The sequence below is a fragment of the Heloderma suspectum genome, chromosome 5 (genome assembly GCF_057233095.1).
Source record: "Heloderma suspectum isolate Gila_16-S chromosome 5, 16-S_ref, whole genome shotgun sequence".
In the NCBI taxonomy this organism is placed as follows: Eukaryota; Metazoa; Chordata; class Lepidosauria; order Squamata; family Helodermatidae; genus Heloderma; species Heloderma suspectum.
Window position 1 is genome coordinate 200405791 of NC_139462.1, and position 14406 is coordinate 200420196.

Below are 14406 nucleotides of genomic sequence, written 5' to 3' on the forward strand. Positions count from 1 at the left end.
GCAGAGGGCGTGTAAACCCAAAGCCCACACAAGAGTGGATCTACTATGAAATAAATTATTGGGTTGAGGCCAAAATCTGTACCAGCGCATCATCACAAATTGTTATTATGCTTCTGTTACTGAGTTGTCACTTGCATGTTACATGCTTACATAGATCGACACACACACACACACACAGCCAAGGTGTTTCAGACTGGTAATAACTAATCAATAACTAATTCAACTCAGCTTTGAGCTAGTATATCAGGAGTAAATCTGAAATAGTAGCATATTCTTTCAACTTCTACACCACAAGAAAGTTTAGGTTCTGTGACATATAAACTTGTAAGGCACCTGAAAATGTAGTTATAGGGCAGCATATAAATGCCTTAAACAAACAAAATTTAGCCTGAATTTGATATTTTCAGCTCATGCCTGTTTACTAAAAGTTATTAGCTATGGTATGTTGGCTGCTAGTAGTAATAGTAGTAGTAGTATTTAGAAATTGTAATACATTTTGTGTTATAACAACAACTGACAATTGAACTGGGAGAAAAAAATACTTGAAGCACAGATATAGGCTAGGTAAAAGTCAATTTGCCCTGTGGTGGCTCCTTGTAACTCACCATGAGACAGCTAAACCACAAGGAGAGCTAGTTTTTGGTAGTGCCTAGCCACATGGTATTGAATTTTTACCATAACCCTGCTACCACTGCTACTAACTAATGTAAATTAGGATCATGGATCTACATATTAGATTCCACTGAATGAAAGGAGTTGGAATTCTATCATTTTTCTGGCATTAATCATGCAGTGTGTGTGAACAAAGGGGCAATGAATGTGTGCTAAGGGATAATTAATCTACATTAAGTCATCTTAAGCATACACAGTATAAATATTGAGCTGGCGTACACGTTTTTCATAGATGGCTAGGCACTGCCTCAGTTGTAAGGAAGAATCAGTTCAAATGATTGTCTTAAAAACAAATCATTCACTCATATAGTTATCATCTTAAAAATTAGTTAGGAATATAGCTAACTTGAAGCTCTTGTGTCTGATAATAACTCATAGAAATCAATGACTTTGGATTTAGTGCACTCATTTGTTTCTCTCACAAACTCAAGATAAGACCTCTAATGATGAGTATCACTCAAAGCTCTATGATATGTCCATACAACAGAAATAGGCCACAATCCAGTCCCTAGGGCATGAGTGCAGAGACCTGAGTTTAAGGCACCCCCCACTCCATTTTTGCTGATTTCCCACTCCCAATGCTGTTGTTCACAAAACATCCCTCATACTGATCTCTGACTTAAGGGGAGGATATGCATGGGGAGATGCCCACCTCCCCAACCCACAATGGGTTGAGGCTTCCCAACAGCTACATACACAGTTATTTCCTGCCTTTCCTAGTCCCTATGACATGGCAGGGGAAGGACCTGGGGAAGGGAGAGTGCATGTTTTGCATGCAGAAGTTCCCAGGTTCAGTCCCCGGCATCTCCAGGAAGGGCTGGAAAAACACCTGCCTGAATCCCTGGAGAACCGCTGTCAGTAAGTGTTGACAATACTAGGCTAGATGGACCAATGATCCATTTAGCTTGTTATGTTCCTATGGCATGGGTAAATCATAGACCCTGACATGGAAGTTAATGGATTTCTCTGTACACATGTACTAAGCAAGTTCACATACTCAAAAACCCATTGCATAGAGCATTCCAGAACTTTCATAGTTACTGGGCAGAACAGTGAGGAGACATGATGCAGACACCTTACTGGAGCTAAGCAGGTCCACGTCTGGTCAGTACCTGGATGGGAGGCCACCTGGCAACCCCATGTGTACATGATCGAAGTAAAGCAGGATAGAAATGAACTGATTAAATAAATAATGAAAGTGAGTATTGCTGCTGGGTAGGTAACGTCATAAGTATTCATAATTTGCAGAGCCACCACAGGGCAAATTGACTTTTACCCAGCCTATATCTGCGCTTCAAGTATTTTTTCTCCCAGTTCAATTGTCAGTTGTTGTTACAACACAAAATGTATTACAGTTTCATCATCATCATCATCATGCAGAGCTCAGATAGTGGGATGAAAAGAGGAGCACAAGATGGATGATTCAGGGAAGACAAGAGGATTGTAGCTAAAGATAAACATAATGGGTTTGATTCTAAGATAAATTAAATTAAGGATGTCCATGGAAGGAAAATTTCCCATCTCCTCTTCTCCCAAAACCCTCGCCAAAGGGTTGTGGGAATTCCTGAACAAAGTAGAAGGGGGAATCATCATTGCTGGGGGTGGGGGGGGTATGAGTGGATGGGAAGCTTTCCTTCCATGAACTTCCTTAAAGGTGCAATCCTATGCATGTTTAGACGGAAAAAAGTCCTAGAACTGGCTGGGGACATATGCTATCCCAGAAAATATACATGGGGAAAAGTCGAATGGAATGGGGGACAATACACTAAATGGAATGTACTCATGTAAATTACATAAATTGTTGTGAACCCTCTTATGGAATTATTTGCTTATTTTTCCGCATAATGGGGAAAAAATTGAATCTGTCTGTGAATGGACACCAGAACAAGCAACACTGCACAACCCACAAAACACACATGGGACGGATTTCACAAAATCCAAACGTTCCTACCAGTAACTAAGGCTTAGGAGAGGCATTTCATCCTCATAGAATGAAGGCGGGGGGAACTGAACAAAAGCTGGGGAAATGCCAAATGATTGGTGGTGAGGGAAAATGGGGTAGGGCCAGGGGAAGTGGGCATGGCTATCTGGGGAACCCTGGAAGGCCAGATTTGGCCCCCAAGCCTGAGGTTCTGCATCCCTACTCTAGATTCCTGACTTTCCCACTGTTGCTCCATCTGTCTGGAGGAAGTCACAATGTGCCCACCTAGCCAAGGGCCTGAGACAGAAGCAGCACAACCAACTCCCATGTCAGGCACCTGCTGCCTGCAGGCCCCTTTGTTTGCTTTCCCAGGCCGAGGAGGAGGTGGCGGTATTGGGCGAGTGATGGAGGGACCCAGTGGAGAGGGGCAAGATGAAGGCGCTTGAAGCAGCATCCATTTCTCTGCTTTGTTCATCTAGCAGGTCAATAGAAAAGATGGACTTGCACTGCTGTGGGTGTGTAGGGCGTCCTCTTTTTATATTACACCTGTCTTCAGTCTGTATCTCCTGCTTCTTGATGATGTTTCAGTAGGAGGCCTTTTCAAGGCTCATAATAATAACTGCACTATATGACTTATTGTGCCGTATTTGTGATGCTTGATCTTATTCCACGAGTGTTTATCTCTTTTAATTTCTTTTTAAAAAATGAGCTTTAATTCCAACATTTTTGACAAAGGGTTGTGATTATTCAGTTTAAAATATTAGAAGATGGTTGTATTCAGGCATCCCTGGACAGCGACTGGTGCTCTGCAGCTCCAGCAGGGCCCAGCAGTGCTGACCCCTGCTCTGGGCCTCAGCCTCCCCCACCTGCCCATCCGTCCAGGTTCAGGCTTGCCTGGTGGGTCAGGTGAGCCTCTGGGAGCTGCCTGCTATTATATATTTCCCACAATGCCCTGGAGCAACATACAGAAGAGCACTGTGGGTAATTAAAACTGTGGCATTGCTGTTGCCCATCACTGGTAAGCCGAGTGGAGGAGGGTAATTATGTAGACACTGACGTCAGAGGGGGCCCAAAGGATGACACTCTGCTGGGGTGGGAGGCGAAACCTAGAGCCAGTTGTGTTAAATTTAGATCTCACTGTAAATTAATTTTTTTAAGTAATGCTTCGTATCCTTGAAATATTTTAGAACGAGGGAGGGGGTGTTCACCATCAATTTTCCCCACCCTGTCAGAAGAATAACAAAACTTGCAGCACAATCCTATTTATGTCTACTGAGAAGTAAGTCCCATTAATGACAACGGGGCTTACTCCCAGGCATGTGTAGCAGCCCTCCTTAACGTGGTGCTTTCCAAATATGCTAGACTGCAACTCCCATTATCCCCTTGGAGGGTGCCAAGTTGGGGAAGGCTGTTGCATCCTTAAACCATTACTGCCAGTCAACTTAGTAAAGTTTGGGTCTGTTTTTTGTCTCACAGGTATTATAGCTTCCTAAAATCCCTTTCTCATACTGTTCCTGATGAGCACATTCAGTATTCACGGGCATATGCCAAACCTGCATGCCCTGCATTAACCTTTGCTAATGATTGAACACTGGAAGGTCCAGCAGAAGTGCCAATGCCATCATTTTTATTTATGTATTCATTTGCTTGCTTTTTTGGACCAAAGAACCTGACTTCTTTTGGGGAAACAAATTAAAGCCTCCGGCTCTGGCAGGAGTTCATTTCAAACACATCCCTTGAATGCTTTTGATTTGGCAGGTACATCATATGGACAAGTCACCATGGGAGAATAAATCATTCCTGCCCTGCTTGGCAAGAAAGGTGCTCAAATCCAGCCCAAATTAGCTTAGCCTCTGCACACCCGTTCTGGTCCTATACATTTGGAGCTCCAGACAGATATCAGACCTTCCAGGGTAGCTATCTGAGCCAGAATCTTCCTAGTAGTTCATTCCGACTGGCTTGGTGGCAGTAATTTATTCACTTAAGAGGATGTTAACGTTCACATTGGGGGCGGGGAGAGAGAGAGAGCTTTCATCAACAGGGTTTAAAAGAATTGGCCCATAAACTAAATAGCAAGTTGAGTTAATTGGCAACGACAGTGCTCAGCCATGATAAGAAGTTAAGTAGAATAATTTGTGCGTTTGTTTCTGTGCCACATCCTGCCAATATGTGCCTATCAAATAAGATACGAACAGAAGTGCCGTCCATTGCACTCTGGGCGTACCGAGCTTTGACAGTGTGGAACAGAAATTGCAGCTGCTGTTTACAGGCTGTACTATTGACTGCTTTGTTAAACACATGACTACATCTTGCTTGCTGGTAAGCAGGAGCAATATTCATTGTTTTAGAGGCTAATCATAGAGGCTAATCACTGTACCTCCAAAAGCATATTGTAGAACATACTGTAGTTGCCAGGATCATTTCAGTGTATGCACACAGACTGAGCTGGTTTCTTTAGGTTAATTTTTTGTAGGGAAAGGTACCATTTCAGGGAACACAAGCTCCCAGTCAGCCTTCTGTTACCTGCTCCCTGCTCATTATCCACCTAAGTGCTGCTTCTTCATGCTGGGCTTCTTTGTGGGGTCTAATAATACATAATTTCTCTGATGCTGCCATCTTCTCCAATCTAGGGATGGGAGAAAAATTTGTTCAATTCACATTTTAATGCAAACTTAATCTAATTTTGCACTTTCAAACCAGTACACAAACCAAAACTCAGTTCTACTTCAAAATGTGCACTTTTCTGAATTTTGTAACGGTGTTATCCAATGGAAAAATGTGTACAAAAATGCATACATTAGAGAAAGGTGCACATAAAAATGTGTATATCAGTGAAAATATCATTCAAAAATATATTAGGAAAATTGCTCAAAAATGTGTATATTAGGCAAAATGGCATATAAAATGCCTGTAGCAGGAGAAATGCACACACAAAGAATCCTCCAAATTTTCATGAAAATATTTAAAATAAGTCTCAAAGTTTAGGATGCACTAAACTTAAGAATGGAAAAATTATTAACATTTGGAATGAATCGAATTGAAGTTTGGAAAAATGAGAAAGTGAAATTGACAGATTTGCCCATCCCTCCTCCTGATGCGGTTGCTCCTCAGTGCTCCACCTACTCAGTCTTCCCATACCCCACATTGCAATCAGCCATTAATCTAGTCATGAAAGCTTCATTCCTGGCCTGCCCCCTAAATTGTGCCTCTCCTCCTGTGCACATGAGTTTAACTGCATTCAATGGAAGTTTGTAATAAGAACCAGGAAACCCAAAGAAAAGGTCATCATGATTTTATACTGATACATTATTAAACTATGAGCTTGTCTTGCAGTCATGAAGCTAATATCAACAACCCTGAACATGACCAAAATAATAAAATATTGAATAGACAAGCAAGAATTAGATGGTAATTTTTATCGTACCATTTTTGTTTGTTTCTGAGTGGTATTTGCAGAAGCCTTTTAAAGCATCCCATTTATGGCTTTACAGTTAATATTCTGCCTTGAAGGAATGGTTTAGTATCAGTTCTATACTGATTTAAACTTGGATCCTATCCAAACTTACTTCCAAGAAAACATAGGATCATGCTGCATGCTAGTGCCTCTCATCTGTCAGGATTTGGCTCAGGCTCCCTGGTTTGGTTTCTGACTCTGATTTGGAGATGGAGCTAGAAGAAGCCCAGCAGGGGAGGAAATCCCCCAACACAGGGAGCGGGGGAGGAAATCCCCCAAGACTCTCAAGGAGCCAGCGAAGAACCTTTCCAAGGGCTTATTAAGCAGCAGGGCCAGGCTCAGAGACTGTCTTCCCCCCTCCCTGTAGGAACCAGGCCTCTGTCAGAGGGGAAGCACCAGAGTTGACAGATGCCAGAACCTGCTACCAAGTTAAGTGGACAGAGCTGAGAGGAGGTGGGAGGCATCCCACCAGGTTGGCTGCCTATCAGGATCCTCCCTGAAGGAATGAGCCCAGGAAAAGCCGGCGGAGTATAGCAGGGAAACCCATCCAGTAGTTGAAAGGCAACTGCCCTGCATTCAGTAGCTCTCTTAACAAAAGCCCTGTTTAGCTAATTAGGCCCAGAGGAGAGCTCCCAGCTTTTGTAGTCGCTTCAGGTGTGAAGAAGTGCTATACTGAATGAAAGAGTTTGTGGATTACATAGCAAGTCTCTGTTGCCTCATTACTCAGTGGGAGGGCTTGGAGACCCTGACAGCACTTCCTTTACAATGTTTCATTGGAGTATTTTAATCTCCTTTTAGACAAAGGTTTGCATTACAAAGAAGGAGGCGGCAAACAAGTATTGCTGTTATACTTTTATCCTCTGTGTTTTTATTTATTTTGAAGAATGCTTAGCCTACTTTTCTATCAGCAATGACCAAAGTGGCTTACACATTGCAGGAAAAAAAATACAAAACAATGCTATAGAGAAGCCTTTCCCAGCTTTGTGCTCTCCAGATGGTTTGCGTTACAACTCCCAGCATTCTTCACCGTCGGCCATGCTGTTTAGGGCTGATGGGAGTTCAAGTCCAGAACATCTGGATGGCATCAGAATGGGGAATGCTGCTATGAAACAGCCAGATAAAAGAACACTGTACAAAACCTGCGTCAGAAGCATCAAAATAAACATTGACTCAGCTGTAAAGTGCCTGTTAAAATAACTGAGCCTTGACTCAGAAATCATCCAACAGTGGAGCCAGGTGGATCTGCACTTTTGTAGTCTGGTCACCACTACAGAAAAGCATTCATTGTGTTTGTAAGGAAATGCATGAAATTTTCAGTGTAAGTGTTGGAAGTATTTGAGAATGCCCCCCCCCCCTCAAATATTTGAATAGTGGTTTCACTGATGAATAGATCATCAGATGAGAGCTGTTAACACTTCCCAAATTAAATCTATTTCCCATGTGAGTGACTTTAAGAGTTCATGTATGTCTTGACTTTATTTATTTAAAAGATTTGTATCCTGACCTAAAACATTAATATCTTGGGGCAGCATACAGATAAAATGAATTCAAACAGTATAAAACAATAAGTAATTTAAACAGCTAAAAGCATATTAAACCATGAAACAAGTTAATACCAATTAGAAAATATAAAACAGTTCAAACAGTGTGCAACTTTAGGGAATTCAGTTAGCCCTCAAAGGCTTGGGTGAAAAGCCATGTTTTAATTTGGCATCAAAATGAAACCAATGGCTATGCCAATCAAGCCTCCAAGGGAAGGGCATTCCACAACCGGGATGCCACAGCAGAGAAGACCTTCTCCTTTCCATGAGAGTGGCAATATTGTAATGCAAAAAGGAGGACACTCAAATGGAAATTCCACTTTGAACTATGGTATTGAACTTTTGTCTTTCTTTCCTGGTAGATGTCCGTAGAAGAACAATATATGAGTATCACAGAGTGGAGCTTCAGATGTCGAAGGTCACCAATCTGTCAGCTGTGGAGATGATTCCTCTACCCAGTAAGTAAAGTCCAACAAGTGTGTGAAATGTAATGTTCTTAAAGACTGTCTGGTGGTTTCAAAATCCTGTATAGATGTATTCACTTTTGGCACACAATGTTCTTCATGGTCTCTGTGTATCACATATATGGGCTCTGCACCTGCATGGCGCCTCAATCGGGAACCTTCTAAAGCTGAGGAATTTTTGGTGGGAATGGTCCCCCACCATCCCAGTGCACGTGTCCTTAGTGGGTTCCTACCTGTTCCCTCAGTTCTCTTTTGACTGCCATTGTGATAGCCTCATAGAGAACTTTCTTTATTAGTTCACTATTTCTTGAGGGAAACTAGAACTTGCTGAGGAAAATCCTTGATTTTTTTCTTTCTTTTTCTTGCTATCCCTTCTTTCCCTTGTTATCTGGTACTCTTCAGATGTTTTAGACTACAGTTACAATCAGCCCCAGCCAGCATGGCCAATGGTCAGAGATGATGGGAGTTGTAGTCCAAAGCATCTTGAGGACATCATGTTGGGGAAAGTGACTGCATACCATCTCTATAAATAGATATCTCATTTTGATATGATACAGTGTGGTTTAGTTAGTAGATAAACAGAGTGGTGGTCTTAAATCAGATAGATAAACATAGGCTCAAATTTGTACTCAACCATGAAGCTCACTGGGTGATCTTGGGTCAGCTTTGCCTACCTCACAAGGATGCTGTGAGGTGGGACAACCACATTACTTTCTTTCTGCTCTTTGGAAAAAGGACACAATACAAATGGGATAAATAAATAGTTTAAATATTGCACAGTTTCAGCTACTTTAGAATCCCAGTGTCATGGCCACACCCACCAACTCAAACATTGACTCAAAGGAAGGGGCAGTACTATACTTGGGCCCCTTGCACAGCTCCTAACCTGAGAGGTGGGAACACAAGTGATAGAAAACACCATTCAGACTCTTCTGTGGTGGCTGTTCCCCCAATTGCCCTGAACTCCACATTCACCCAGTCCTCATTGCGTGAGGTGCTACACATCTGCCAAGGAACACAAAAGGGTGCTAGACCCTTTATGCTGCTAGAGTGTGGTCCCTTTAAAGGGTTACTCCTCATGAAAGGCTTGGTTCAGACTTCAGACCTTACAGTAGTATATAAGGCAGCCTTCCCCAACTGTCCTTGAGATGTGTTGGACTGCAACTCCCATTATTCCCAGCCAGCATGGCCATTGATATAAGGGCTAAGTTTGGCTCTGTCATTGATGATTCACATTTTCTAACATGGAGTTGTGGTCAGTGTATGTCTGATCCCTGTATCTTCTCTCCTGATAATTCCACTCTCCAATTGCCCTTTACCAGCTTATTGCAGGCTGCTGGTCTTCCACTCCCTGCCACCTTCTTTCTTCACCTTTGTGACCTTGGACTTTCTTTCTTTAGCAGCTCATCCTGCAGGCAGAGTGGGTTGTAGCACCAAGCATCCTCAGGCAGCTGTCATCAGTGTCTTGGAGTGCATCAAACCCACCTGCTGGCCTGCCCCAGTCTTAGGGTGTTTTTTTAACTTAGTGGTGGATGACTATGTGACACCTGACGTATTAAATATCCCACAATAACTTGGAGAGATGTTGTGTCAAGGAATTGTGGGAGATGCAAAAGGGCAAGGTACTTGCAAATACTTGCCACAGATCACAGCACTGCTGATGGTGGTCACTGCCACTACTAGTAAGTCCACCAGGGGTGCTGATGTGGGGGAACTCCCCAGGTAGAACTTTGCCAGGAGCCACCTGGAACCTGGAGTTGGTGCTTTCCACATGCCTCCAGAAGCCAAGGCAGGATATCCACAACACAAAAGATTCTATCCCCCTCTCTCACTGCACCAAAACAAACTTATTACCCAGCAGAGTTACTGGTGTGTGCATGTGTGTGCGTGCGTGCGTGTGTGTGCGCGTAGATAGCTGTTTGGGTGCGTTATCAGTTGGAGGGGTTTAATTTGTCTTGGGCTAATGAGCAGGAAGACACATGAATGAGCAGGGGATGCTTGATGACATTAAGGGCATCAAGCCCTTGCAGGTTTAGACAGAAAGAACTCCTACAACTCCCAGCCTTCCCCAACCAGGACTTTTTTCTGTTTAAACCTGCATAGGATTGCGCCCTAAGACGCACAACCAGAACAAAAATCTGAAGCGCTACAAAACAGGGTCACTGGTACAGACATACCTAACTGGATTATCTATTAGTCTCTGAAGAATAGCCAGTGCATACATTGTCTGGTGATTGTATATTTGCACAGTACTGAGCAATCATAGGTGCTTAATAAATATCTCTTAAGGATGTCTCATGTAATGGCAAGCTTACTTTGCTTGTTTGTTCTCCAAAAGAAATAGCAGCAGGCGCTTACTTTGCAGCTCATCCACCTCCCTTTTTGTCCAAGGTAAATCTACCTCTCTCTTTTTTAAGGCCTGGAATGTAAATTGTCAGACAAACCCTCACGAGAAACTGGAGTCAGCTACCATCCTCCTCTTAATCCAATTATAGCTCTTACACAGTTTCCTACCCCAGCTTATTATGTCTATATGACAAAAACATTAGCTATATGCTGCAAAATGTAAGAACCCAAAAGGAAATAGACATAAAGAAATAATTGAATGCTTTCATGGCAAAAGCCAAATTTAGGAGCTGTCCGAGAAATGAGGATTTGTGGAAATGGCATTACATTTACAAATGGGATTAAAATTGAATCCCAAAGATCAATCTTTAATATGTGTGTATGTTTCCATAGAGTGTGCTAGTAGCCTGCTGCTTAACTGTAGCCCACCAGTTCTCCAATTATGTTGAGCAGCATAAATTCTTGGAGTCCAGAGAAAACTATTGATTGTTGGAAGTGTTTTTAAGGTGAGCCATTTATTTGTTTGTGGTGTTTTGTTTTGTTTTTTACAGCCTGCCTCCAGTTTAACAGCTGTGGGCCTTGTGTCTTGGCCCAGATTGGCTTCAACTGCAGCTGGTGCAATAAACTCCAAAGGTAAGAAAATCTATTCAATGTTGGCCTTTCATATGCAGTGGCACTGATAATTAATCAATTTTCCAAGATAATGCATAGGGGTCATTTTAACTGGGCTGATATATTTCCTGGCGACAAACAAAGTGATGCTTTTGACCTTATAATCTGTAATATATAAAGTAATAAGGTTCCTTTCTCAGAGTCACAGAAGGACGTAATTGTCAGCCAGACACCACTAGAACAATCAGTGCTCAGAAAGAAGGGCTCAATGCCATGCTTCTTAGGAGTGCCTAGAAATACTGGAATATTGGAGAGAGTTATTACTTATTAAAAGTATGACAGGCTATCAATTAGGGGTGGAGTCAACAGTTGTTTTGCAGGGTAATCATCAAAAGTATATGATAAAGAGGCTTATATGGCAAGCTTAGAAGGATAAACACTCACCACCGATCATCAGTGTTTGAGGATCTTACTGCTCTCTCCACATTTGAATGTATAACCTATTGTCATCAATCCTGTTTGGATACCTATTCAGATATATGGACTGCTTATATTAATCCACATACAGTATTTAAGATACGAGTATTGGTTTTCTGTTAATGTTATTGTGAACTGATGGGTTTTGTTATTTCTTTTCTTCATTACATTTGCGTATTAAAAATTAATGACAAAGTGTATGATAAAAGAAGAGCATGTATTTATATGGTATGCACTAATAGATGAAAAGACAAATCAGGCTGAAGCGTGGAAATGTTAGCTCCCAATATTCCTGCATGGCTAAAAACAAAACTATGGGACTTGAACACAGAGGAGAAGGTTGCTTGCTTTGTTAAGTTAAGGGAGAGATGAGCTTACTCCAATAATGTAATGATAACATGGTGGCCTTTTATCAGGTTTTGGAGATATCATGCAGATTACGTTTTTATACATATTGCTGCAGATTTGGATAATTGTGGTTTAATTTAATTTTGTTCTGCTTTACTACAATGTGTGTATTTATTATATTTGCATTTCACTTTTCTTCCATGAAAACCCTTAGGCAACATCCATAGGGTTCCTAGGCAGTCTGCCGTCTACACACTGACCAAACCCAGAGCTGCTGGTGCCTATGCCTTAAAACCATGAGACTACTTGAATTCAGATTCCTGCATACTAAAACTGGTAACATGCTACTGATCCAGAGAGAGAGACTGGAGCTACTTTGAAAGCTCTTCAACTTCTCTTAATATCTAGGGCCTTTCTAGATGAGTCATATTACTGCTCAAGATAGATGAAGTTATTACAGGAGGGAGATCAAAGTCTATCAGCCTTCCCCAATGTGGCACTTTCCATAAGTGTGGGACTACAATTCCCATTATCCCCAGGTGGCCTGTCCAATGCCCATGCTAGCTAGGAATGATAGGGTTGTAGCCTAACATAAATGGAAGTCATTATGTTGAGGAAAGCTGTTCTACCTTCTCTCCTGCAGATCTCACAGCATATTTCGTTGCTGGCAAAATGAATTCCTCCTTTCATTATCATGAATATTGTGTGGAATGTCCTCAATCACCTGTTAGATAGACACTGGTGATAAACATTACACAGTTCCCATGCCACTTTGTGACATCCCTCCTCCCTCTTTGTACCACTGAAACACTAGACTTTACCTAATCCTTTATAGAATCCAAAATGGCTACACCTTCCCCTACTACCAACACCACAGAAATACCTGCTATTTTGTGAAAGATCTGATTTTTTGGGGAAAAAAATATTTGAAATGTAGAGCTTTGTTTTATTTATTTTGCTTTATATCCCACTCTTTCTCTAAAGATGTGGAATGGCTTACATATGGTTCTCCACTACCCATGTGGTCTCCTATCCAACTCGATCTCCTTAGTTACAGCTGCAGAACTGCATACTATGCCTTCATGCCATTTTCTTTTTAAAGATCTCCAACACAAGAGCACTTATTTCCACCTTTAATTAAAAAAAAACATCAGAAAGGCTAAGCCAACCTTCCCCAACCAGTACCCTCCAGATGTTTTAGACTACAACTGCCATCATCCCTGACCACTGGCCATGCTGTCTGCAGCTAATGGGATTTTTACTCCGAAACATCTGAAGGAAAACATTGAATGAGGACAACATATTGTACCACTCTTACCTTATTGCAGGCAACGTGGTGCTCGCAGATACCAATGTGCCCCCAGACACCTTTCTTGGCACCAACAGACATGCCCCATCTCTTCCACTTTCTTTTAAATTAATACATTTTCTTGCTGGCAACTGGGATTGCTGTGAAACAGGTTTCTCTTGGTGCTGAAAACTGAGTTCAGTGGAGATGTTTAATGTGTTGACACTCAGATCTCACCTCCGCCATGTATTCAGTCTTTTGGGCAGGTTACTTCTGTGTTGTAACTAGCCATGCTTCCCTTGACAACCATGTTGTGGTAGCACCCAAAACACTTCCTCAAATTGGCAAATGTGTCTGAATATACCCACTGTGAACAATTCACTATTGTATTCAGTATGGCAGCTGCAGGAACAGTTTGAGAGTCACAAATTTCTGGAGTGTAAAGAACACAATAATTCTGCCGTCTTAGGGTTTAAAAAAAAAAAAAAAACTCCCCCAGCTACTGACCTTGTTAGCCTGAATGAACTCAACAGCAACTTTGCTATGAAAACCAGGCTGTATTATTGTTTTGTTCTTGTTTTAGATTTTGTTGGACTTTTAGCCCTAGGCATTAAATTCAGAAATTCTACTTGTTAATAACAGGAGCGTGAACAAAGGGGGAGGCAGGGCTCTTAGCTTTTCCAGTGATCTAATGAGGATCCAGGAGGGGAAATTGACAAAGAACAGGGTAAGAAGCCTTTGTCATTAAAAGGCTGTGTTTGCTTATTCATTCTGAGAGTCTGCTCTTGGGATGGGTTGTGTCAATTAGGTGGATTTTTCCCTTCCAAAATTAACCTTGTCAATTAATTTTGTCAAGATATTGTACGATGAAAGGATTTTATTTAGGCATAAGATTATGACATAGAGACTAAAATACAGAACTGCATGTAACAAAGAACATGAAAAAGCCACCCCGTGTTGGCTTTCCCCCTTCCGCTTTGAAATGCATTGTTCAACTTACCCCATGTTCTGACAGCGTTACAGCATCCATTTCCCCATAAGCCAAAGTATAAAGTTCACATTGTGTATAATCTTCCTTGCAAACCCAGCCCTAGTTATCAAAATCTGAGCTGATGTGCTTGGAGTTAAGACTGTATAGCAGGATCCTGTCAGGTACTCTATCCATCTTTGTTAGTGTTGCAACATTCTGTCCCAAAGTAAACTCTTCTTTCAGTGAACTCAAGCACACACTTCCATTCTTTCCAGCACAATTCCCCATCAGCAGAGGATGGTGGTTCTGACGT

General features: G+C 41.8%; 1 protein-coding gene across 1 annotated transcript in view; it reads left to right on the top strand.

Annotated features, from left to right (window-relative positions):
* Nucleotides 1–14406, top strand: part of PLXDC2 (plexin domain containing 2) — a 344440-nt gene that overhangs the window by 276257 nt on the left and 53777 nt on the right. The window contains exons 8-9 of the mRNA XM_084859023.1: nt 7951–8046; nt 10950–11031. Coding sequence (XP_084715149.1) covers nt 7951–8046; nt 10950–11031 — 178 coding nt within the window. The remainder of the gene's footprint in view (nt 1–7950; nt 8047–10949; nt 11032–14406) is intronic.